The 25,404-nt window shown below is 48.7% G+C and overlaps 1 protein-coding gene across 1 annotated transcript; it reads right to left on the bottom strand.

Annotated features, from left to right (window-relative positions):
- Positions 1-298: 298 nt before the first annotated feature.
- Positions 299-25,404, bottom strand: LOC120048369 (very-long-chain (3R)-3-hydroxyacyl-CoA dehydratase-like). The gene is made up of 11 exons (XM_038994291.1): positions 25,215-25,404; positions 24,337-24,379; positions 24,168-24,241; positions 23,650-23,814; positions 23,463-23,514; positions 22,412-22,522; positions 21,045-21,172; positions 19,172-19,284; positions 10,503-10,609; positions 9,214-9,345; positions 299-524 (listed from the first exon to the last, which is right to left on the bottom strand). The coding sequence occupies exons 1-11, from the start codon at positions 25,293-25,295 to the stop codon at positions 448-450; spliced, it is 1,083 nt and encodes a 360-aa protein (XP_038850219.1). The 5' UTR covers positions 25,296-25,404; the 3' UTR covers positions 299-447.

Below are 25,404 nucleotides of genomic sequence, written 5' to 3'. Positions count from 1 at the left end.
GGAGGGAGGAGAGACGAGAGGACAGGACAGAGGAGAGGAGAGGGAGGAGAGACGAGAGGACAGGACAGAGGAGAGGAGAGGAGAGGGGAGGGAGGAGAGACGAGAGGACAGGACAGAGGAGAGGAGAGGGGAGGGAGGACAGAGGTGTGAGGTGAGGAGAGAGGAGAGGGGAGGAGAGGAGAGACAGGACAGAGGAGAGGGGAGGGAGGACAGAGGAGAGGGGAGGGGAGGGAGGACAGAGGAGAGGGGAGGGGAGGGAGGACAGAGGTGTGAGGTGAGGAGAGAGGTGTAAGGAGAGAGGAGAGGGGAGGAGAGACAGGACAGAGGAGAGGGGAGGGAGGACAGAGGAGAGGTGTAAGGTGAGGAGAGGGGTGTGAGGAGAGGAGAGAGGTGAAAAGGCAACCAGCAGTGAGACTGGAGAGATCGTGAGGTTTGTCTTTCTATCCGTTAGTTCATTTTCCTCTTCCTGGAGCGCATTCGTCTCCTCCTCTGGCGAAACAGGTGGCGGAAGTTGATGAACAGGCCTGGGAAGAAAAAAAACACACAACTTTTTATAATTTAAAATATGTTTTAAGAGCAAACTCCATCCACTTGGCATGCCAGAAAAGTCAAGTCCAAGCAAAGATACTGTAAGAAAACAAATGGGATTTTGACCCAGGTTTGTTAGCGATGTGACAAAGTGTATGTTTCTCCCTTAGTGTCATTAACTGATCCTGAAACATGACAGATAGATACAGCTGGAGGGTGGAGGGTCAGAGAGAGGGTTAGAGAGAGGGTTGGGGTGGAGGGTTAGAGAGGGTTAGGGTGGAGGGTTAGAGAGGGTTAGAGAGAGGGGTTAGGGTGGAGGGTTAGAGAGAGGGTTAGAGAGAGGGTTAGAGAGGAGGGTTAGAGAGAGGGTTAGAGAGAGGGTTAGAGAGGAGGGTTAGAGAGAGGGTTAGAGAGAGGGATAGGGTGGAGGGTTAGAGAGAGGGTTTAGAGAGAGGGGTTAGGGTGGAGGGTTAGACAGAGGGTTTAGAGAGAGGGTTAGAGAGAAGGGTTAGAGAGAAGGGTTAGGGTGGAGGGTTAGAGAGAGGGTTAGAGAGAAGGGTTAGGGTGGAGGGTTAGAGAGAGGGTTAGGGTGGAGGGTTAGAGAGAGGGTTAGAGAGAAGGGTTAGGGTGGAGGGTTAGAGAGAAGGGTTAGGGTGGAGGGTCAGAGAGAGGGTTAGGGTGGAGGGTCAGAGAGAGGGTCAGAGAGAGGGTTAGAGAGAAGGGTTAGGGTGGAGGCTCAGAGAGAAGGGTTAGGGTGGAGGGTCAGAGAGAGGGTTAGGGTGGAGGGTCAGAGAGAGGGTCAGAGAGAGGGTTAGAGAGAAGGGTTAGGGTGGAGGCTCAGAGAGAAGGGTTAGGGTGGAGGCTCAGAGAGAGGGTTAGGGTGGAGGGTTAGAGAGAGGGTCAGAGAGAGGGTTAGGGTGGAGGGTTAGAGAGAGGGTTAGGGTGGAGGGTCAGAGAGAAGGGTTAGGGTGGAGGGTTAGAGAGAGGGTTAGGGTGGAGGGTCAGAGAGAGGGTTAGGGTGGAGGGTCAGAGAGAAGGGTTAGGGTGGAGGGTTAGAGAGAGGGTTAGGGTGGAGGGTTAGGGTGGAGGCTCAGAGAGAAGGGTTAGGGTGGAGGCTCAGAGAGAGGGTCAGAGAGAGGGTTAGAGAGAAGGGTTAGGTTGGAGGCTCAGAGAGAAGGGTTAGGGTGGAGGCTCAGAGAGAAGGGTTAGGGTGGAGGGTTAGAGAGAGGGTCAGAGAGAGGGTTAGAGAGAAGGGTTAGGGTGGAGGCTCAGAGAGAAGGGTTAGGGTGGAGGCTCAGAGAGAGGGTTAGGGTGGAGGGTTAGAGAGAGGGTCAGAGAGAGGGTTAGGGTGGAGGGTCAGAGAGAGGGTTAGGGTGGAGGGTCAGAGAGAGGGTTAGGGTGGAGGGTTAGAGAGAGGGTTAGGGTGGAGGGTCAGAGAGGGTTAGGGTGGAGGGTTAGAGAGGGTTAGAGAGAGGGGTTAGGGTGGAGGGTTAGAGAGAGGGTTAGAGAGGAGGGTTAGAGAGAGGGTTAGAGAGAGGGTTAGAGAGGAGGGTTAGAGAGAGGGTTAGAGAGAGGGATAGGGTGGAGGGTTAGAGAGAGGGTTTAGAGAGAGGGGTTAGGGTGGAGGGTTAGACAGAGGGTTTAGAGAGAGGGTTAGAGAGAAGGGTTAGAGAGAAGGGTTAGGGTGGAGGGTTAGAGAGAGGGTTAGAGAGAAGGGTTAGGGTGGAGGGTTAGAGAGAGGGTTAGGGTGGAGGGTTAGAGAGAGGGTTAGAGAGAAGGGTTAGGGTGGAGGGTTAGAGAGAAGGGTTAGGGTGGAGGGTCAGAGAGAGGGTTAGGGTGGAGGGTCAGAGAGAGGGTCAGAGAGAGGGTTAGAGAGAAGGGTTAGGGTGGAGGCTCAGAGAGAAGGGTTAGGGTGGAGGGTCAGAGAGAGGGTTAGGGTGGAGGGTCAGAGAGAGGGTCAGAGAGAGGGTTAGAGAGAAGGGTTAGGGTGGAGGCTCAGAGAGAAGGGTTAGGGTGGAGGCTCAGAGAGAGGGTTAGGGTGGAGGGTTAGAGAGAGGGTCAGAGAGAGGGTTAGGGTGGAGGGTTAGAGAGAGGGTTAGGGTGGAGGGTCAGAGAGAAGGGTTAGGGTGGAGGGTTAGAGAGAGGGTTAGGGTGGAGGGTCAGAGAGAGGGTTAGGGTGGAGGGTCAGAGAGAAGGGTTAGGGTGGAGGCTCAGAGAGAGGGTCAGAGAGAGGGTTAGAGAGAAGGGTTAGGGTGAAGGCTCAGAGAGAAGGGTTAGGGTGGAGGCTCAGAGAGAAGGGTTAGGGTGGAGGGTTAGAGAGAGGGTCAGAGAGAGGGTTAGAGAGAAGGGTTAGGGTGGAGGCTCAGAGAGAAGGGTTAGGGTGGAGGCTCAGAGAGAGGGTTAGGGTGGAGGGTTAGAGAGAGGGTCAGAGAGAGGGTTAGGGTGGAGGGTCAGAGAGAGGGTTAGGGTGGAGGGTCAGAGAGAGGGTTAGGGTGGAGGGTTAGAGAGAGGGTTAGGGTGGAGGGTCAGAGAGAAGGGTTAGGGTGGAGGGTTAGAGAGAGGGTTAGGGTGGAGGGTTAGGGTGGAGGCTCAGAGAGAAGGGTTAGGGTGGAGGCTCAGAGAGAGGGTCAGAGAGAGGGTTAGAGAAGGGTTAGGGTGGAGGCTCAGAGAGAAGGGTTAGGGTGGAGGCTCAGAGAGAAGGGTTAGGGTGGAGGCTCAGAGAGAAGGGTTAGGGTGGAGGGTTAGAGAGAGGGTCAGAGAGAGGGTTAGGGTGGAGGGTTAGGGTGGAGGCTCAGAGAGAAGGGTTAGGGTGGAGGCTCAGAGAGAAGGGTTAGGGTGGAGGCTCAGAGAGAGGGTCAGAGAGAAGGGTTAGGGTGGAGGCTCAGAGAGAAGGGTTAGGGTGGAGGCTCAGAGAGAAGGGTTAGGGTGGAGGGTTAGAGAGAGGGTTAGGGTGGAGGGTTAGGGTGGAGGCTCAGAGAGAAGGGTTAGGGTGGAGGCTCAGAGAGAGGGTCAGAGAGAGGGTTAGAGAGAAGGGTTAGGGTGGAGGCTCAGAGAGAAGGGTTAGGGTGGAGGCTCAGAGAGAAGGGTTAGGGTGGAGGGTTAGAGAGAGGGTCAGAGAGAGGGTTAGAGAGAAGGGTTAGGGTGGAGGCTCAGAGAGAAGGGTTAGGGTGGAGGCTCAGAGAGAGGGTTAGGGTGGAGGGTTAGAGAGAGGGTCAGAGAGAGGGTTAGGGTGGAGGGTCAGAGAGAGGGTTAGGGTGGAGGGTTAGAGAGAGGGTTAGGGTGGAGGGTCAGAGAGAAGGGTTAGGGTGGAGGGTTAGAGAGAGGGTTAGGGTGGAGGGTCAGAGAGAGGGTTAGGGTGGAGGGTTAGGGTGGAGGCTCAGAGAGAAGGGTTAGGGTGGAGGCTCAGAGAGAAGGGTTAGGGTGGAGGCTCAGAGAGAGGGTCAGAGAGAGGGTTAGAGAGAAGGGTTAGGGTGGAGGCTCAGAGAGAAGGGTTAGGGTGGAGGCTCAGAGAGAAGGGTTAGGGTGGAGGGTTAGAGAGAGGGTTAGGGTGGAGGGTCAGAGAGAGGGTTAGGGTGGAGGGTTAGGGTGGAGGCTCAGAGAGAAGGGTTAGGGTGGAGGCTCAGAGAGAAGGGTTAGGGTGGAGGCTCAGAGAGAGGGTTAGAGAGAAGGGTTAGGGTGGAGGCTCAGAGAGAAGGGTTAGGGTGGAGGCTCAGAGAGAAGGGTTAGGGTGGAGGGTTAGAGAGAGGGTTAGGGTGGAAGGGTAGAGAGGGTTAGGGTGGAGGGTCACAGAGAGGGTTAGGGTGGAGGGTCAGAGAGAGGGTTAGGGTGGAGGGTCAGAGAGAGGGTTAGGGTGGAGGGTCAGAGAGAGGGTTAGGGTGGAGGGTCAGAGAGAGGGTTAGGGTGGAGGGTCAGAGAGAGGGTTAGGGTGGAGGGGTAGAGAGAGGGTTAGGGTGGAGGGGTAGAGAGGGTTAGGGTGGAGGGTCAGAGAGAGGGTCAGAGAGAGGGTTAGAGAGAAGGGTTAGGGTGGAGGGTCAGAGAGAGGGTTAGGGTGGAGGGGTAGAGAGGGTTAGGGTGGAGGGTCAGAGAGAGGGTTAGGGTGGAGGGTCAGAGAGAGGGTCAGAGAGAGGGTTAGGGTGGAGGGTCAGAGAGAGGGTTAGGGTGGAGGGGTAGAGAGAGGGTTAGGGTGGAGGGGTAGAGAGAGGGTTAGGGTGGAGGGGTAGAGAGGGTTAGGGTGGAGGGTCAGAGAGAGGGTCAGAGAGGAGGGGTAGAGAGGGTTAGGGTGGAGGGTCAGAGAGAGGGTCAGAGAGAGGGTTAGGGTGGAGGGTCAGAGAGAGGGTTAGGGTGGAGGGGTAGAGAAGTTTAGGGTGGAGGGTCAGAGAGAGGGTTAGGGTGGAGGGGTAGAGAGGGTTAGGGTGGAGGGTCAGAGAGAGGGTCAGAGAGAGGGTTAGGGTGGAGGGTTAGAGAGGGTTAGGGTAGAGGGTCAGAGAGAGGGTTAGGGTGGAGGGTCAGAGAGAGGGTCAGAGAGAGGGTTAGGGTGGAGGGTTAGAGAGGGTTAGGGTAGAGGGTCAGAGAGAGGGTTAGGGTGGAGGGGTAGAGAGGGTTAGGGTGGAGGGTCAGAGAGAGGGTCAGAGAGAGGGTTAGGGTGGAGGGTCAGAGAGAGGGTTAGGATGGAGGGGTAGAGAGAGGGTTAGGATGGAGGGGTAGAGAGAGGGTTAGGGTGGAGGGGTAGAGAGGGTTAGGGTTAGAGAGTGGATTAGTGTGTTGGTTTAGAGTGGGATTAGAGAGTGGGGTTAGGGTGTAGGGTCAAGGTGTAGGGTGAGGGTGGAGAGTCAGGGTGTAGGGTCAGAGTGTAGGGTCAGAGTGTAGGGTGTAGGGTCACACTGTAGGGTCAGGGTGTAGGGTCACCCTGTAGGGTCAGGGTGTAGGGTCAGGGTGTAGGGTCAGTGTGTAGGGTGTAGGGTCAGAGTGTAGGGTATAGGGTGTAGGGTCAGGGTGTAGGGTCAGGGTGTAGGGTGTAGGGTCAGGGTGTAGGGTCAGGGTGTAGGGTGTAGGGTCAGGGTGGAGGGTCAGGGTGTAGGGTCAGGGTGTAGGGTCAGGGTGTAGGGTGTAGGGTCAGGGTGTAGGGTCAGGGTGTAGGGTCAGGGTGTAGGGTCAGGGTGTAGGGTCAGGGTATAGGGTCAGGGTATAGGGTCAGGGTATAGGGTCAGGGTATAGGGTCAGGGTATAGGGTATAGGGTGTAGGGTATAGGGTCAGGGTGTAGGTGTAGGGTGTAGGGTCAGGGTGTAGGGTCAGGGTGTAGGGTCAGGGTGTAGGGTCAGGGTGTAGGGTCAGGGTGTAGGGTATAGGGTGTAGGGTATAGGGTCAGGGTGTAGGGTCAGGGTATAGGGTCAGGGTATAGGGTCAGGGTGTAGGGTCAGGGTGTAGGGTATAGGGTGTAGGGTATAGGGTGTAGGGTATAGGTGTAGGGTGTAGGGTCAGGGTGTAGGGTCAGGGTGTAGGGTATAGGGTGGAGGGTCAGGGTTTAGGGTCAGGGTGTAGGGTCAGGGTGTAGGGTATAGGGTGTAGGGTATAGGGTGGAGGGTCAGGGTGTAGGGTGTAGGGTATAGGGTGTAGGGTATAGGGTCAGGGTGTAGGGTCAGGGTGTAGGGTCAGGGTGTAGGGTGTAGGGTCAGGGTGTAGGGTCAGGGTGTAGGGTCAGGGTGTAGGGTGTAGGGTCAGGGTATAGGGTGTAGGGTCAGGGTATAGGGTGTAGGGTCAGGGTATAGGGTGTAGGGTCAGGGTATAGGGTGTAGGGTCAGGGTATAGGGTGTAGGGTCAGGGTGTAGGGTCAGGGTATAGGGTCAGGGTATAGGGTCAGGGTGGAGGGTCAGGGTGTAGGGTGTAGGGTCAGGGTGTAGGGTCAGGGTGTAGGGTCAGGGTGTAGGGTCAGGGTGTAGGGTCAGGGTGTAGGGTCAGGGTGTAGGGTCAGAGTGGAGGGTCAGAGTGGAGGGTCAGAGTGGAGGGTCAGAGTGGAGGGTCAGGGAGTAGGGTATAGGGTCAGGGTGTAGGGTGTAGGGTCAGGGTGTAGGGTATAGGGTCAGGGTGTAGGGTGTAGGGTCAGGGTGTAGGGTGTAGGGTCAGGGTGTAGGGTGTAGGGTCAGGGTGTAGGGTATAGGGTCAGGGTGTAGGGTCAGGGTGTAGGGTCAGGGTGTAGGGTGTAGGGTCAGGGTGTAGGGTATAGGGTCAGGGTGTAGGGTGTAGGGTCAGGGTGTAGGGTCAGGGTGTAGGGTCAGGGTGTAGGGTCAGGGTGTAGGGTATAGGGTGTAGGGTATAGGGTCAGGGTGTAGGGTCAGGGTGTAGGGTCAGGGTATAGGGTGTAGGGTCAGAGTGTAGGGTATAGGGTGTAGGGTATAGGGTCAGGGTGTAGGGTATAGGGTGTAGGGTGTAGGGTATAGGGTCAGGGTGTAGGGTCAGGGTGTAGGGTATAGGGTCAGGTGTAGGGTCAGGGTGTAGGGTCAGGGTGTAGGGTCAGGGTGTAGGGTCAGGGTATAGGGTCAGGGTGTAGGGTCAGGGTGTAGGGTCAGGGTGTAGGGTCAGGGTGTAGGGTCAGGGTGTAGGGTCAGGGTGTAGGGTATAGGGTGTAGGGTATAGGGTCAGGGTGTAGGGTCAGGGTGTAGGGTCAGGGTATAGGGTGTAGGGTCAGAGTGTAGGGTATAGGGTGTAGGGTATAGGGTCAGGGTGTAGGGTGTAGGGTGTAGGGTATAGGGTCAGGGTGTAGGGTCAGGGTGTAGGGTCAGGGTGTAGGGTATAGGGTCAGGTGTAGGGTCAGGGTGTAGGGTCAGGGTGTAGGGTCAGGGTGTAGGGTCAGGGTGTAGGGTCAGGGTATAGGGTCAGGGTGTAGGGTCAGGGTGTAGGGTATAGGGTGTAGGGTATAGGGTCAGGGTGTAGGGTCAGGGTGTAGGGTGTAGGGTGTAGGGTCAGGGTGTAGGGTCAGGGTGTAGGGTCAGGGTGTAGGGTCAGGGTGTAGGGTCAGGGTGTAGGGTCAGGGTGTAGGGTATAGGGTCAGGGTGTAGGGTCAGGGTGTAGGGTCAGGGTATAGGGTCAGGGTATAGGGTCAGGGTGTAGGGTCAGGGTGTAGGGTCAGGGTGTAGGTGTAGGGTATAGGGTGTAGGGTATAGGGTATAGGGTCGGGGTGTAGGGTATAGGGTCAGGGTGTAGGGTCAGGGTGTAGGGTCAGGGTGTAGGGTCAGGGTGTAGGGTCAGGGTGTAGGGTCAGGGTGTAGGGTCAGGGTGTAGGGTATAGGGTGTAGGTTGTAGGGTGTAGGTTGTAGGGTGTAGGGTCAGGGTGTAGGGTCAGGGTGTAGGGTCAGGGTGTAGGGTCAGGGTGTAGGGTATAGGGTGTAGGGTCAGGGTGTAGGGTCAGGGTGTAGGGTCAGGGTGTAGGGTCAGGGTGTAGGGTATAGGGTGTAGGGTCAGGGTGTAGGGTCAGGGTGTAGGGTCAGGGTGTAGGGTGTAGGTTGTAGGGTCAGGGTGTAGGGTCAGGGTGTAGGGTATAGGGTGTAGGGTCAGGGTGTAGGGTCAGGGTGTAGGGTCAGGGTGTAGGGTATAGGGTCGGGTGTAGGGTATAGGGTGTAGGGTATAGGGTGTAGGGTGTAGGGTCAGGGTGTAGGGTCAGGGTGTAGGGTATAGGGTGTAGGGTGTAGGGTCAGGGTGTAGGGTCAGGGTGTAGGGTCAGGGTGTAGGGTATAGGGTATAGGGTCGGGGTGTAGGGTATAGGGTGTAGGGTATAGGGTCAGGGTATAGGGTGTAGGTTGTAGGGTATAGGGTGTAGGGTCGGGGTGTAGGGTATAGGGTGTAGGGTATAGGGTGTAGGGTATAGGGTGTAGGGTATAGGGTGTAGGGTGTAGGGTATAGGGTCGGGGTGTAGGGTATAGGGTCAGGGTGTAGGGTATAGGGTATAGGGTGTAGGTTGTAGGGTATAGGGTGTAGGGTCGGGGTGTAGGGTATAGGGTCAGGGTGTAGGGTCAGGGTGTAGGGTCAGGGTGTAGGGTCAGGGTGTAGGGTATAGGGTGTAGGGTATAGGGTGTAGGGTATAGGGTGTAGGGTATAGGGTATAGGGTGTAGGGTGTAGGGTATAGGGTGTAGGGTATAGGGTGTAGGGTATAGGGTGTAGGGTATAGGGTGTAGGGTATAGGGTGTAGGGTGTAGGGTGTAGGGTATAGGGTGTAGGGTGTAGGGTATAGGGTGTAGGGTCGGGGTGTAGGGTATAGGGTCAGGGTGTAGGGTATAGGGTGTAGGGTATAGGTTGTAGGGTCAGGGTGTAGGGTATAGGGTGTAGGGTCGGGGTGTAGGGTATAGGGTGTAGGGTATAGGGTATAGGGTCAGGGTGTAGGGTCAGGGTGTAGGGTATAGGGTCAGGGTGTAGGGTGTAGGGTGTAGGGTATAGGGTGTAGGGTCGGGGTGTAGGGTATAGGGTGTAGGGTATAGGGTGTAGGGTCAGGGTGTAGGGTCGGGGTGTAGGGTATAGGGTGGAGGGTCAGGGTGTAGGGTGTAGGGTCAGGGTGTAGGGTCAGGGTGTAGTGTGTAGGGTCAGGGTGTAGGGTCAGGGTGTAGGGTATAGGGTGTAGGGTATAGGGTGTAGGGTCAGGGTGTAGGGTATAAGGTGTAGGGTCAGGGTGTAGGGTCAGAGAGTGGGACTAACGGACCGAGGAACATGAGGACCAGGTAGATCTTCAGAGTGAAGGAAAAGCTGACGGACGAGCCCAGGACCGTAGGTAGAGGGATGCTGTACAGACGGGTCTCATCGAAGATAGGCAGGGACTGGATCACAGCTACAGCTAAGAGGGAACACACAGGACAGACAGGAATACACAGCAACACTTGGACATCTTGGTAATAACTAAGTAATATCTTGTTTGACTACAAACATCATACCACTATTATTTACATACAATTTACATAATAAGTGAATATAGCAGGCATAGAGCTCTCTGAGGAGTGGGGGTGTGGGGGTGTGTGTGTGTGTGTGACAGGTCCACTGACCCTCTGCCAGCACCCCCAGAGGGTAGAGGGGCATCCAGATGGAGTATCTGAGGTGTGTGGTGTGTGTGTGTGTGTGTGTGTGTGTGTGTGTGTGTGTGTGTGTGTGTGTGTGTGTGTGTGACAGGTCCACTGACCCTCTGCCAGCACCCCCAGAGGGTAGAGGGGCATCCAGATGGAGTATCTGGGGTGTGTGGTGTGTGTGTGTGTGTGTGTGTGTGTGTGTGTGTGTGTGTGTGTGTGTGTGTGTGTGTGTGTGTGTGTGTGTGTGTGTGAGACAGGTCCACTGACCCTCTGCCAGCACCCCCAGAGGGTAGAGGGGCATCCAGATGGAGTATCTGAGGTGTGTGGTGTGTGTGTGTGTGTGTGTGTGTGTGTGTGTGTGTGTGTGTGTGTGTGACAGGTCCACTGACCCTCTGCCAGCACCCCCAGAGGGTAGAGGGGCATCCAGATGGAGTATCTGAGGTGTGTGGTGTGTGTGTGTGTGTGTGTGTGTGTGTGTGTGTGTGTGTGTGTGTGTGTGTGTGACAGGTCCACTGACCCTCTGCCAGCACCCCCAGAGGGTAGAGGGGCATCCAGATGGAGTATCTGAGGTGTGTGGTGTGTGTGTGTGTGTGTGTGTGTGTGTGTGTGTGTGTGTGTGTGTGAGACAGGTCCACTGACCCTCTGCCAGCACCCCCAGAGGGTAGAGGGGCATCCAGATGGAGTATCTGAGGTGTGTGGTGTGTGTGTGTGTGTGTGTGTGTGTGTGTGTGTGACAGGTCCACTGACCCTCTGCCAGCACCCCCAGAGGGTAGAGGGGCATCCAGATGGAGTATCTGAGGTGTGTGGTGTGTGTGTGTGTGTGTGTGTGTGTGTGTGTGTGTGTGTGTGTGTGTGTGTGTGTGTGTGTGTGTGTGTGTGTGTGTGTGTGTGTGTGTGTGTGTGTGTGTGTGTGTGTGACAGGTCCACTGACCCTCTGCCAGCACCCCCAGAGGGTAGAGGGGCATCCAGATGGAGTATCTGAGCCAGGTCAGCAGCTTCCAGTCTGTGTCGATGCAGGCCAGCATGTAGAATGGATACCTGGGACACACAACATAACAGCTTATTTAGCATCACAAGCAGTGAGAAGTGCAATGCAGGTCAACGTGTAGAACGGGTTCCTGCGAAACGATTACAACTAGTCTCACTAGCTGGTAATATAATGTCCATTCATGATTACAACTAGTCTCACTAACTGGTAATATAATGTCCATTCATGATTACAACTAGTCTCACTAACTGGTAATATAATGTCCATTCATGGTAACAACTAGTCTCACTAACTGGTAATATAATGTCCATTCATGATTACAACTAGTCTCACTAACTGGTAATATAATGTCCATTCATGATTACAACTAGTCTCACTAGCTGGTAATATAATGTCCATTCATGATTACAACTAGTCTCACTAGCTGGTAATATAATGTCCATTCATGATTACAACTAGTCTTACTAGCTGGTAATATAATGTCCATTCATGGTAACAACTAGTCTCACTAGCTGGTAATATAAGGCACATTCATGATTACAACTAGTCTCACTAACTGGTAATATAATGTCCATTCATGATTACAACTAGTCTCACTAACTGGTAATATAATGTCCATTCATGATTACAACTAGTCTCACTAACTGGTAATATAATGTCCATTCATGATTACAACTAGTCTTACTAGCTGGTAATATAATGTCCATTCATGATTACAACTAGTCTCACTAGCTGGTAATATAATGTCCATTCATGATTACAACTAGTCTCACTAGCTGGTAATATAATGTCCATTCATGATTACAACTAGTCTTACTAGCTGGTAATATAATGTCCATTCATGGTAACAACTAGTCTCACTAGCTGGTAATATAAGGCACATTCATGATTACAACTAGTCTCACTAACTGGTAATATAATGTCCATTCATGATTACAACTAGTCTCACTAGCTGGTAATATAATGTCCATTCATGATTACAACTAGTCTCACTAACTGGTAATATAATGTCCATTCATGATTACAACTAGTCTCACTAACTGGTAATATAATGTCCATTCATGATTACAACTAGTCTCACTAACTGGTAATATAATGTCCATTCATGATTACAACTAGTCTCACTAACTGGTAATATAATGTCCATTCATGATTACAACTAGTCTCACTAGCTGGTAATATAACGTCCATTCATGATTACAACTAGTCTCACTAGCTGGTAATATAATGTCCATTCATGGTAACAACTAGTCTCACTAGCTGGTAATATAACGTCCATTCATGGTAACAACTAGTCTCACTAGCTGGTAATATAACGTCCATTCATGATTACAACTAGTCTCACTAACTGGTAATATAATGTCCATTCATGATTACAACTAGTCTCACTAGCTGGTAATATAACATCCATTCATGATTACAACTAGTCTCACTAGCTGGTAATATAATGTCCATTCATGATTACAACTAGTCTCACTAGCTGGTAATATAAGGCACATTCATGATTACAACTAGTCTCACTAGCTGGTAATATAACATCCATTCATGATTACAACTAGTCTCACTAGCTGGTAATATAATGTCCATTCATGATTACAACTAGTCTCACTAGCTGGTAATATAAGGCACATTCATGATTACAACTAGTCTCACTAGCTGGTAATATAACATCCATTCATGATTACAACTAGTCTCACTAGCTGGTAATATAATGTCCATTCATGGTAACAACTAGTCTCACTAGCTGGTAATATAACATCCATTCATGATTACAACTAGTCTCACTAACTGGTAATATAATGTCCATTCATGATTACAACTAGTCTCACTAGCTGGTAATATAATGTCCATTCATGGTAACAACTAGTCTCACTAGCTGGTAATATAATGTCCATTCATGATTACAAATAGTCTCACTAGCTGGTAATATAATGTCCATTCATGATTACAACTAGTCTCAATAGCTGGTAATATAACATCCATTCATGATTACAACTAGTCTCACTAGCTGGTAATATAATGTCTATTCATGATTACAACTAGTCTCACTAGCTGGTAATATAACATCCATTCATGGTTACAACTAAACTCACTAGCTGGTAATATAATGTCTATTCATGATTACAACTAGTCTCACTAGCTGGTAATATAACATCCATTCATGGTTACAACTAAACTCACTAGCTGGTAATATAATGTCTATTCATGATTACAACTAGTCTCACTAGCTGGTAATATAATGTCCATTCATGGTAACAACTAGTCTCACTAGCTGGTAATATAATGTCCATTCATGATTACAACTAGTCTCACTAGCTGGTAATATAATGTCTATTCATGATTACAACTAGTCTCACTAGCTGGTAATATAACATCCATTCATGGTAACAACTAGTCTCACTAGCTGGTAATATAACGTCCATTCATGGTAACAACTAGTCTCACTAGCTGGTAATATAATGTCTATTCATGATTACAACTAGTCTCACTAACTGGTAATATAATGTCCATTTATGATTACAACTAGTCTCACTAACTGGTAATATAATGTCCATTCATGATTACAACTAGTCTCACTAGCTGGTAATATAATGTCCATTCATGATTACAACTAGTCTCACAAGCTGGTAATATAACATCCATTCATGATTACAACTAGTCTCACTAGCTGGTAATATAATGTCCATTCATGGTAGCAACTAGTCTCACTAGCTGGTAATATAATGTCCATTCATGATTACAACTAGTCTCACTAGCTGGTAATATAACATCCATTCATGATTACAACTAACTAGTCTCACCAGCTGGTAATATAATGTCCATTCATGGTAACAACTAGTCTCACTAGCTGGTAATATAATGTCCATTCATGGTTACAACTAGTCTCACTAGCTGGTAATATAACATCCATTCATGATTACAACTAGTCTCACTAACTGGTAATATAATGTCCATTCATGATTACAACTAGTCTCACCAGCTGGTAATATAACATCCATTCATGATTACAACTAGTCTCACTAGCTGGTAATATAAGGCACATTCATGATTACAACTAGTCTCACTAGCTGGTAATATAAGGCACATTCATGATTACAACTAGTCTCACTAGCTGGTAATATAAGGCACATTCATGGTTAAATGAAGATCTGTAGATCAAATCGTATTTGTCACATGGTAGATATGTAGATATAGGCAGGGGTAAAGTAACTAGGCAACAGGATAGATAATAAACAGTAACAGCAGTGTATGTGATGAGTCAAAAACATTAGTGCAAAAAGGGTCAATGCAGATAGTTAAATAGTTAACCAATAGCTACCCAGGCTAACTATTTAGTAGTTTTATGTTTTGGGGGGTAGAAGCTGTTCAGGGTCCTGTTGGTTCCAGACTTGGTGCATCGGTATCGTTGCCGTGCGGGAGCAGAGAGAACAGTCTATCATTTGTGTGGCTTGAGTCTTTGACAATTGTTAGGGCATTCCTCTGACACCGCCTGGTACCTTCCTCTGACACCGCCTGGTATAGAGGTCCTGGATGGCAGGGAGCTCAGCCCCAGTGATGTACTGGGCCATACGCACTACCCTCTGTAGTGCCTTGCGGTCGGAGGCCGAGCAGTTGCCGTACCAGGCGGTGATGCAGACAGTCAAGATGCTGCAGCTGTAGAACATTTTGGAGGACCTGAGGGCCCATGACACATCTTTTCAGCCTCCTGAGGGGGAAGAGGCATTGTCGTGTCTTCTTAACAACTGTGTTGGTGTGTGTGGACCATTTCAATTCCTTAGTGATGTGGACACCGAGGAAGTTGAAGCTCTCAACCCGCTCCACTACAGCCCAGTCGTGGATGGGGGCATGCTTGGCCGTGGGTTTTCCGTAGTCCACGATCTACTCCTTTGTCTTGTTGACGTTGAGGGAAAGGTTGTTGTCCTTGCACCACACTGCCAGGACGCTGACCTCGTCCCTATAGGCTGTCTCATCTTCATTGTTGATCAGGACAACCACCGTCGTGTCGTCAGCAAACTTAATGACGGCGTTGGAGTCGTGCGCGGCCACGCGGTTGAGGGTGAACAGGAAGTACAGGAGGGGACTGAGCACGCACCCCTGAGAGGCCCCTCTGTTGAGGGTGAACAGGAAGTACAGGAGGGGACTAAGCACGCACCCCTGAGAGGCCCCTGTGTTGAGGGTGAACAGGAAGTACAGGAGGGGACTAAGCACGCACCCCTGAGAGGCCCCTGTGTTGTGGGTGAACAGGGAGTACAGGAGGGGACTGAGCACGCACCCCTGAGAGGCCCCTCTGTTGAGGGTGAACAGGAAGTACAGGAGGGGACTAAGCACGCACCCCTGAGAGGCCCCTGTGTTGAGGGTGAACAGGAAGTACAGGAGGGGACTAAGCACGCACCCCTGAGAGGCCCCTGTGTTGTGGGTGAACAGGGAGTACAGGAGGGGACTAAGCACGCACCCCTGAGAGGCCCCTGTGTTGAGGGTGAACAGGAAGTACAGGAGGGGACTAAGCACGCACCCCTGAGAGGCCCCTGTGTTGTGGGTGAACAAGGAGTACAGGAGGGGACTAAGCACGCACCCCTGATTGGCCCCTGTGTTGAGGGTGAACAGGAAGTACAGGAGGGGACTAAGCACGCACCCCTGAGAGGCCCCTGTGTTGTGGGTGAACAGGGAGTACAGGAGGGGACTAAGCACGCACCCCTGAGAGGCCCCTGTGTTGAGGGTGAACAGGAAGTACAGGAGGGGACTAAGCACGCACCCCTGAGAGGCCCCTGTGTTGTGGGTGAACAAGGAGTACAGGAGGGGACTAAGCACGCACCCCTGAGTGGCCCCTGTGTTGAGGGTGAACAGGAAGTACAGGAGGGGACTAAGCACGCACCCCTGAGAGGCCCCTGTGTTGAGGGTCAGCGTTGCTTACCCTCATCACCTGGGGGGGGGGGGGCAGCCCGTCAGGAAGACCAGGATCCAGTTGAGGGTGAACAGGAAGTACAGGAGGGGACTAAGCACGCACCCCTGAGAGGCCCTGAGGGTCAGCGTTGCTTACCCTCATCACCTGGGGGGGGGGGGGGGGGGCAGCCCATCAGGAAGACCAGGATCCAGTTGCAGAGGGAGGTGTTCAGTCCCAGGGTCCTTAGCTTAGTGATGAGCTTGGAGGACACTATGGTGTTGAACGTTGCGCTGCAGTCAATGAACAACATTCTCACATAGGTGTTACTCTTATCCAGGTGGGAGAGGGCAGTGTGGAGTGTAATTGAGATTGTGTCATCGGTGGATCTGTTGGGGCGGTATGTGAATTGGAGTTGATCAAGGAGACAATAAATGCAGTAAAGTAGTAGAAGAAAAATGTCAGTGAAGACACTTGCCAGCTGATCAGAGCATACTCCGAGTACGCATCCTGGTAATCCATCTGGCCCTGTGACTTTGTGAATGTTAACCTGTTTAAAGGTCTTACTCATATCGGCTACAGAGAGCGAGATCACACAGTCGTCCGGAGCAACTGGTGCTCTCATGCATGGTTCAGTGTTGCTTGCCTCGAAGCGAGCATAGAAGGTATTTAGTGCGTCTGGTAGGCTCGTGTCACTGGGCAGCTCCCGGCTGGGTTTCCCTTTGTAATCCGTGATAGTTTGCAAGCCGTGTCACATCAGAGCCGGCGTAGTAGGATTTGATCTTAGTCCTGTATTGACGCTTTGCCTGTTTGATGGCTCGTCGGAGGACGTAGTGGGATTTCTTATGAGCGTCCGGATTAGTGTCCGGATTAGTGTCCCGTTCCTTGAAACCGGCAGCTCTAGCCTTTAGTGCGGATGTTTCCTGTAATCCATGGGTGGGTGGGTGGGTCTGTCTATCTGGTCATTGTGAGGATGACGTCGTTGATGAACTTATTACTGAAGTCGGTGACTGATGTGGTAAACTCCTCAATGTAATCGGTTGAATCCCGGAACATATTTCAGTCTGCGCTGGAGAAACAGTCCTGTAGATGTTTGTTGTTCGGATATCATGGCAGTAATTGGTGCCGAGTACCCAGAGTACAATGTACTGTTATAATCTCCACAGCCAGAAGAGGACTGGCCACCCCTCAGAGCCTGGTTTCTTCTTAGGTTCCTGCCTTTCTAGGGAGTTTTCCCTAGCCACCGTGCTTCTACATCTGCATTGCTTGCTGTTTGGGGTTTTAGGCTGGGTTTCTGTACAGCACTTTGTGACATCAGCTGATGTAAGAAGGGCTTTATAAATACATTTGATTGATTGATGACAATTTCCTTACACCATGTTTCTTACACCAGACCACTATTTTTACGATACATCGATAGCAGGTTAGGAGACTAAAGTTAAGGTTATAACAAAAGAGTCAGATCCTAATACAGTGTTTTGCACCACCATCAATAGAGTTCCAGACACCAATAGAGTTCCAGATACCTGTAGAATCTATGACAAGGTGTATTGAAGCAACTTTATGTCGTGTTTCCTTTATTTTGGCAGTTATCTGGATGTGAGCTATATTGAGGTAGAGTCACCTGTCTATGGTGCTCTCTATTGACTATACTATAGAGGTAGAGTCACCTGTAGATCTCTATTGACTATACTATAGAGGTAGAGTCACCTGTAGATCTCTATTGACTATACTATAGAGGTAGAGTCACCTGTCCATCTCTATTGACTATACTATAGAGGTAGAGTCACCTGTAGATCTCTATTGACTATACTATAGAGGTAGAGTCACCTGTAGATCTCTATTGACTATACTATAGAGGTAGTCACCTGTCCATCTCTATTGACTATAGAGGTAGAGTCACCTGTAGATCTCTATTGACTATACTATAGAGGTAGAGTCACCTGTAGATCTCTATTGACTATACTATAGAGGTAGAGTCACCTGTAGATCTCTATTGACTATACTACAGAGGTAGTCACCTGTCCATCTCTATTGACTATACTATAGAGGTAGAGTCACCTGTAGATCTCTATTGACTATACTATAGAGGTAGAGTCACCTGTAGATCTCTTATGACTATACTATAGAGGTAGAGTCACCTGTAGATCTCTATTGACTATAGAGGTAGAGTCACCTGTAGATCTCTACTGACTATACTACAGAGGTAGAGTCACCTGTAGATCTCTATTGACTATACTATAGAGGTAGAGTCACCTGTAGATCTCTATTGACTATACTACAGAGGTAGTCACCTGTCCATCTCTATTGACTATACTATAGAGGTAGAGTCACCTGTAGATCTCTATTGACTATACTATAGAGGTAGAGTCACCTGTAGATCTCTATTGACTATACTATAGAGGTAGAGTCACCTGTAGATCTCTATTGACTATACTACAGAGGTAGAGTCACCTGTAGATCTCTACTGACTATAGAGGTAGAGTCACCTGTAGATCTCTATTGACTATACTATAGAGGTAGAGTCACCTGTAGATCTCTACTGACTATACTATAGAGGTAGAGTCACCTGTAGATCTCTATTGACTATACTATAGAGGTAGAGTCACCTGTAGATCTCTATTGACTATACTACAGAGGTAGAGTCACCTGTAGATCTCTACTGACTATACTACAGAGGTAGTCACCTGTCCATCTCTATTGACTATACTATAGAGGTAGAGTCACCTGTAGATCTCTACTGACTATACTATAGAGGTAGAGTCACCTGTAGATCTCTATTGACTATACTATAGAGGTAGAGTCACCTGTAGATCTCTATTGACTATACTATAGAGGTAGAGTCACCTGTAGATCTCTATTGACTATACTATAGAGGTAGAGTCACCTGTAGATCTCTATTGACTATACTATAGAGGTAGAGTCACCTGTAGATCTCTATTGACTATACTACAGAGGTAGAGTCACCTGTAGATCTCTACTGACTATACTACAGAGGTAGAGTCACCTGTAGATCTCTACTGACTATACTACAGAGGTAGAGTCACCTGTAGATCTCTATTGACTATACTACAGAGGTAGAGTCACCTGTAGATCTCTACTGACTATAGAGGTAGAGTCACCTGTAGATCTCTATTGACTATAGAGGTAGAGTCACCTGTAGATCTCTATTGACTATAGAGGTAGAGTCACCTGTAGATCTCTATTGACTATACTATAGAGGTAGAGTCACCTGTAGATCTCTATTGACTATACTATAGAGGTAGTCACCTGTCCATCTCTATTGACTATACTATAGAAGTAGTCACCTGTAGATCTCTATTGACTATAGAGGTAGAGTCACCTGTAGATCTCTATTGACTATAGAGGTAGAGTCACCTGTAGATCTCTATTGACTATACTATAGAGGTAGAGTCACCTGTCCATCTCTATTGACTATACTATAGAGGTAGAGTCACCTGTAGATCTCTATTGACTATACTATAGAGGTAGAGTCACCTGTCCATCTCTATTGACTATACTATAGAGGTAGAGTCACCTGTCCATCTCTATTGACTATACTATAGAGGTAGAGTCACCTGTAGATCTCTATTGACTATACTATAGAGGTAGAGTCACCTGTCCATCTCTATTGACTATACTATAGAGGTAGAGTCACCTGTAGATCTCTATTGACTATACTATAGAGGTAGAGTCACCTGTAGATCTCTATTGACTATAGAGGTAGAGTCACCTGAAGATCTCTATGGTGCTCCAGAGGTAGAAGACGAAGAAGACCACTGCTTTGTTCTGCATCTCCTCCAGACTACCGAAGATCACAAACAGGATTACGTTCCTACCCACCACCTGGACAGATCAACAAACAAAACAAAACAAAACTCACTGAAACACACTTCATTAAAGGGATAATTCACCCTAAATACAAAATCACTTGTCCTCACCCTGAAAGTCTCCTGTCCTCACCCTGAAAGTCTCCTGTCCTCACCCTGAAAGTCTCCTGTCCTCACCCTGAAAGCCTCCTGTCCTCACCCTGAAAGCCTCCTGTCCTCACCCTGAAAGTCTCCTGTCCTCACCCTGAAAGTCTCCTGTCCTCACCCTGAAAGTCTCCTGTCCTCACCTGAAAGTCTCCTGTCCTCACCCTGAAAGTCTCCTGTCCTCACCCTGAAAGTCTCCTGTCCTCAACCTGAAAGTCTCCTGTCCTCACCCTGAAAGTCTCCTGTCCTCAACCTGAAAGTCTCCTGTCCTCAACCTGAAAGTCTCCTGTCCTCAACCTGAAAGTCTCCTGTCCTCAACCTGAAAGTCTCCTGTCCTCACCCTGAAAGTCTCCTGTCCTCACCCTGAAAGTCTCCTGTCCTCACCCTGAAAGTCTCCTGTCCTCACCCTGAAAGTCTCCTGTCCTCACCCTGAAAGTCTCCTGTCCTCACCCTGAAAGCCTCCTGTCCTCACCCTGAAAGTCTCCTGTCCTCACCCTGAAAGTCTCCTGTCCTCACCCTGAAAGTCTCCTGTCCTCACCCTGAAAGTCTCCTGTCCTCAACCTGAAAGTCTCCTGTCCTCAACCTGAAAGTCTCCTGTCCTCAACCTGAAAGTCTCCTGTCCTCACCCTGAAAGCCTCCTGTCCTCACCCTGAAAGCCTCCTGTCCTCACCCTGAAAGTCTCCTGTCCTCAACCTGAAAGCCTCCTGTCCTCAACCTGAAAGCCTCCTGTCCTCAACCTGAAAGCCTCCTGTCCTCAACCTGAAAGCCTCCTGTCCTCACCCTGAAAGTCTCCTGTCCTCACCCTGAAAGTCTCCTGTCCTCACCCTGAAAGTCTCCTGTCCTCAACCTGAAAGTCTCCTGTCCTCAACCTGAAAGCCTCCTGTCCTCAACCTGAAAGCCTCCTGTCCTCACCCTGAAAGTCTCCTGTCCTCAACCTGAAAGCCTCCTGTCCTCAACCTGAAAGCCTCCTGTCCTCAACCTGAAAGCCTCCTGTCCTCAACCTGAAAGCCTCCTGTCCTCAACCTGAAAGCCTCCTGTCCTCAACCTGAAAGTCTCCTGTCCTCAACCTGAAAGTCTCCTGTCCTCAACCTGAAAGCCTCCTGTCCTCACCCTGAAAGTCTCCTGTCCTCAACCTGAAAGTCTCCTGTCCTCAACCTGAAAGTCTCCTGTCCTCAACCTGAAAGTCTCCTGTCCTCAACCTGAAAGCCTCCTGTCCTCAACCTGAAAGTCTCCTGTCCTCAACCTGAAAGCCTCCTGTCCTCAACCTGAAAGCCTCCTGTCCTCAACCTGAAAGTCTCCTGTCCTCAACCTGAAAGTCTCCTGTCCTCAACCTGAAAGCCTCCTGTCCTCAACCTGAAAGTCTCCTGTCCTCAACCTGAAAGTCTCCTGTCCTCAACCTGAAAGTCTCCTGTCCTCAACCTGAAAGTCTCCTGTCCTCAACCTGAAAGTCTCCTATGGGCAAGGAGAGACAATCTATGCTTTGGGTTGGTTTACAAAACCATTGCCGCTAACTTTAGCTTTGACTAACCAAAAACAACTAAAAGTCAATGTAACCTAAATTAGCACGTGTTTTATTTTTAAACCCAAGTCATTTTGAAAGTTATTTTTCTGTGTGTTTGGATTGAACCATACCTGGATCATAGCTGGGAACACCCCTGTCTTGACCAGACCCACTAGAGGGTTCATGACCTCTGCTACGGCCATCATCTGACAGAAGTACATCATGTCAGCAATGGTGTGGAACGTGTCATAGAACGAGTCTGATAAGAGAGAGAGAGAGAGAGAGAGAGACAGAGAGAGAGAGACAGAGAGAGAGAGACAGAGAGAGAGAGACAGAGAGAGAGACAGAGAGAGAGAGACAGAGAGAGAGACAGAGAGAGAGAGACAGAGAGAGAGACAGAGAGAGAGAGACAGAGAGAGAGAGAGAGACAGAGAGAGAGAGAGAGAGACAGAGCAAGAGAGAGAGACAGAGAGTGAGGTAGATATGTTAACATGTTTCCCATGACAATAAAGCCCCTTGAATTAAGAGAGGTAGAACACAGTGGTGCTAACATGTTAGGCCAAACACTGCATATCCAGAGTAGCCTGGTTCCATACTGTACGTGATCAAGTCCAGTGGTTCTCAACCTATTTTAGTTACTCTACACCAATCACATGTAGCTATGGTCCCGTGTGGCTCAGTTGGTAGAGCATGGCGCTTGCAACGCCAGGGTTGTGGGTTCGATTCCCACGGGGGGCCAGTACAAAAAAGTATGAATGTATGTACTTGTAAGTCGCTCTGGATAAGAGCGTCTGCTAAATGACTTAAATGTAAATGTAAATGTATGCCTGAAGTACACCCCAAGTACCAATTGATGTGTATTTCACCAGTAGGTCTACGTTCTCATTAGTCTCCTCAAGTATCTCTGTGGATAGACCAAACACAACAGGGTGGCAACTACTGCTGTTGTCAACTCTTAAATTGTTGTGAAGACATACAAACACAAAACAGACTGGACCACAAAGCTATTTGCAAGACAAATTCATCTACAGACTAGAGTCAATGTTCCCTTTCTCATATTCAAATTGACACATCTATGAATAAAGAGCCTGTTTAGTTATTCTAAGGAAGTAACACGTCGGCTTGGTGGTGTGGTTTAATCCGACTCACTCAGATCACTTCACAGAAACACAACTGAATAAAAATAATGTTGAAACTAGACAGCTTTCAGCTAAAAAATAAATAAAGAGGAAGAATGATAATGTATGTAAATATTAGTGTTACATGAGCCATCTATACTAACTCTCTTACATTATGTTGACGAACCAGTTCTGAGGTAGCTAGTTCCAACCGTAGCTGTTGAAAAGGAAAGATTCTGATTGTATTCTTTTCCATCCCTGAAACACTGACCACTTAACCTACTTAGTGTCTATGGCCAACGCTGTAGTCAACTCTCAAGACAACCAATAAACAACAGCTACTAACAGGCTGGACCCTCAGCAGGCTCCGGACCACTGACCTTGTCCCAGGATGAAGAGACGGACGGTCATGTTGACAAAGATCCAGGAGAAGCCCAGGAACTGGACCAGGTTGTACATGAACAGATAGCCCTTCTTTAGACCCAGGTAGGCTGAGAGAACAAACCACATATTAACATACAACAGCTTTAAAACACATAACACCAGGTTGTACATGAACAGATAGCCCTTCTTTAGACCCAGGTAGGCTGAGAGAACAAAACACATAACACCAGGTTGTACATGAACAGATAGCCCTTCCTCAGGTAGGCTGAGAGAACAAAACACATACCACCAGGTTGTACATGAACAGATAGCCCTTCTTTAGACCCAGGTAGGCTGAGAGAACAAAACACATACCACCAGGTTGTACATGAACAGATAGCCCTTCTTCAGGTAGGCTGAGAGAACATTGTACAGCTTTCAATAAAACTCAATTAAATAAATACAAAAGGAGACTCCAGTCAGTTGGTTTTGTACGTCTATACAAAAACCAAATGATTTGAAATGACATTTCAGATGTTTACATTTTCAAATATCTAGTACTTAAAAAGGTAGTTTGTACTTGTGTGTGGTATAAACTAAAAGATGATGCACAGTCAAAACCAGGGTTCTCCAATTGGCGGCCCGCGGGTGGATTTATTTGGCCTCCCAACTTTTGAGAGAATTTTATTTTATTTTATTTATTTTTTGCATTTTCATTGAGATGAAAGTGTGTTAAAACACCAGGAAATCTGCTCCAAGTGATTTAAATTTTGGAAAATCTGTTCTCAAGTATTCCCACGCATAATAGAGAGAGACATGATCATATACAGATTTAAGCAAGGTTTGAAATGATCTGTTTTGGATTCTTGCCGTCAAATTGCAGTCTACAAATGATTTGTAGTTATTTTCCGGTCTGTCGACCAACTGGTCAAGAAAAATAAATAAAATCAGCCCGAGGCTGAACTTAGTTGATGATCCCTGGTCTAAACCAACAGCATCTTTACCAAGAAATGTAAATATTCAGATTAGAGATAAGGGCTGTTCACAGCTGCACTGCTCGGTACTTACGGTCTTTATGGATTCTTGACTCGATGCTGACCTTGTTTATCTTCTCCTCTTCCTGAAAACAAACAGACAGACCATCAGGTGTAATAAATGTCATAACACACTTATAAAAGACAAATAAATAAAGCCTTATACTTCCTTATGTATTACATCTAAAAGTTGTACCAAAGCTGACTCTGGTCATTACTACCTTAGCCTGAAGCTCCATCTCCGCGTCTGATTCGTCGAGCCAACGGTCGAAGTCTGGCGTCAGGAAGAGAGGTTTCCTCTCCTGCAGAGTGAGTCTATCCCACCAACGCTGCTCTTGCTTCCTCACTGTCACATTTACCAGGCGCTGGGTCGACCTGTGACTAACCTGGCAGACAGACACACAGCGAGTATGATAATAATTGTAGACACCACAGGAGGTTGGTGACACCTTAATCAGGGAGGACGGGCTCGTGGTAACGACTGGAGCGGAATCAGTGGAACGGTATCTAATACATCAAACACATGGTTTCCAGGTGTTTGATGCCATTCCATTTGCTCCGTTCCAGACATTATTATGAGCCGCCTCCTGTGGAAGACACACTTAATAATAAACCACACGCAGGGAACAGTAACAATCTCTAGTACCAGAAGAGAATGTTTGTCTTTGAGACTGAGAAGAGTGTGAGGTATTATCACTAATGAAAAAGTACATTTTTGGAATAGAAAATAATAGAATACCTCAGGTTTTACTGGTTCCAGGAAGTCCAGACTGAACTCATAGTCATTGTCTCCTTTAGCTCCATGACCCTGAGCTGTCCAACAAAGGAACATCGATTTAATACCATGTACTCCGTACAGACTAGAGTTATTTTCATTATTTCTGTTCCAACGTAACACAAACACCGACCTTTGAATTGCAGGGTGTTGTTTTGCACGCAGATATCAAGATTCTAAAAACGCAAAAGAAAATGTCTTGCATCAAAAAGCAGAAGACTGTCAGCTACAAGGGGAAATATAGAAACCACACGGACAATGGTTGAGCTCAAACTAAGTGATTGAAATGGATGCGTTTCCTTCACACATACAACATCACTTAACATATTCGGATGACATTACGCACATTACTACGTAGCTGGAGTACATGTGATCACGATGCACCTTGAGTGAGTAGCTATGTGTTTGCTGATTGGCTAAATTGGATCCAGCGATCACCATGACAATTCCTGAATCTTTTATGAAGCGTGACATTTGGTAGATGCACCACCACTAGCTACTACAACTCAATATGAATTACAGTAGCTAGCCATCTAGCTAGCTTCAGTAGCTGAGTGTTAGCTACTATCTAGCCTCGTCGAGAACCATACTTCTCATGACGACGTGATTTTGGAATGTGGAAACACTGGATCAGGATCTCAGGAAACTTTATATAATATATATACGTTTTATATATTATATATAGTAAGTTATTCTGTCTAGTAGTGACATGTTACACGTTTGTTATCACTCGGTATAGCTAATAGAACAAGTGGTAAACTAGCTTGCTAGATTTATGAGCTAACATGTAAGCATGGGCTGATATCACTCCATTCTCAAAAGGAGCATTGTAGCTAATGTAATGTATGTCGTGTGTTCATGTCAGCAACGTGCATTCAATTTACAACGTCCAGCAGTGAGCTGAAACAAATACACGTATTAGTGTCTGAAAGTAACGTTGACTATCTAGCTGGCTTATCCTAACCATCTAGCTCGATGACAGGTCGGTCCAGGAGAGCATCCGTAACGTACCTTAGCGTCACTCAGCTCCACACGCAGGTAGATGTCTCCATGCCGCTGTGCCCAATACACGTGGGGTGTGAGGGTCTGCATTGTGATATCTAAAGATACTGTTAGTGAAATGAATATCCTTGCTGTTATATCACTGAGAAGCAATGATGGAGATCCTCCGCCTCATTCATTCGGACAGCTGGCTAGAGGC

Source organism: Salvelinus namaycush, chromosome 1 (assembly GCF_016432855.1).
Source record: "Salvelinus namaycush isolate Seneca chromosome 1, SaNama_1.0, whole genome shotgun sequence".
Lineage (NCBI taxonomy): Eukaryota > Metazoa > Chordata > Actinopteri > Salmoniformes > Salmonidae > Salvelinus > Salvelinus namaycush.
This window is presented reverse-complemented; position numbering and strand designations above follow the sequence as displayed.

Coding starts and splice junctions, on each gene's coding strand:
- LOC120048369 (XM_038994291.1), bottom strand. CDS start 25,295: ATGCAGACCCTCACACCCCACGTGTATTGGGCACAGCGGCATGGAGAC. Junction 21,173..22,411: donor TCTCTTCATCCTGGGACAAG/GTCAGTGGTCCG, acceptor CTCTCTTATCAG/ACTCGTTCTATGACACGTTC. Junction 9,346..10,502: donor TCTGGGGGTGCTGGCAGAGG/GTCAGTGGACCT, acceptor GTTCCCTCTTAG/CTGTAGCTGTGATCCAGTCC.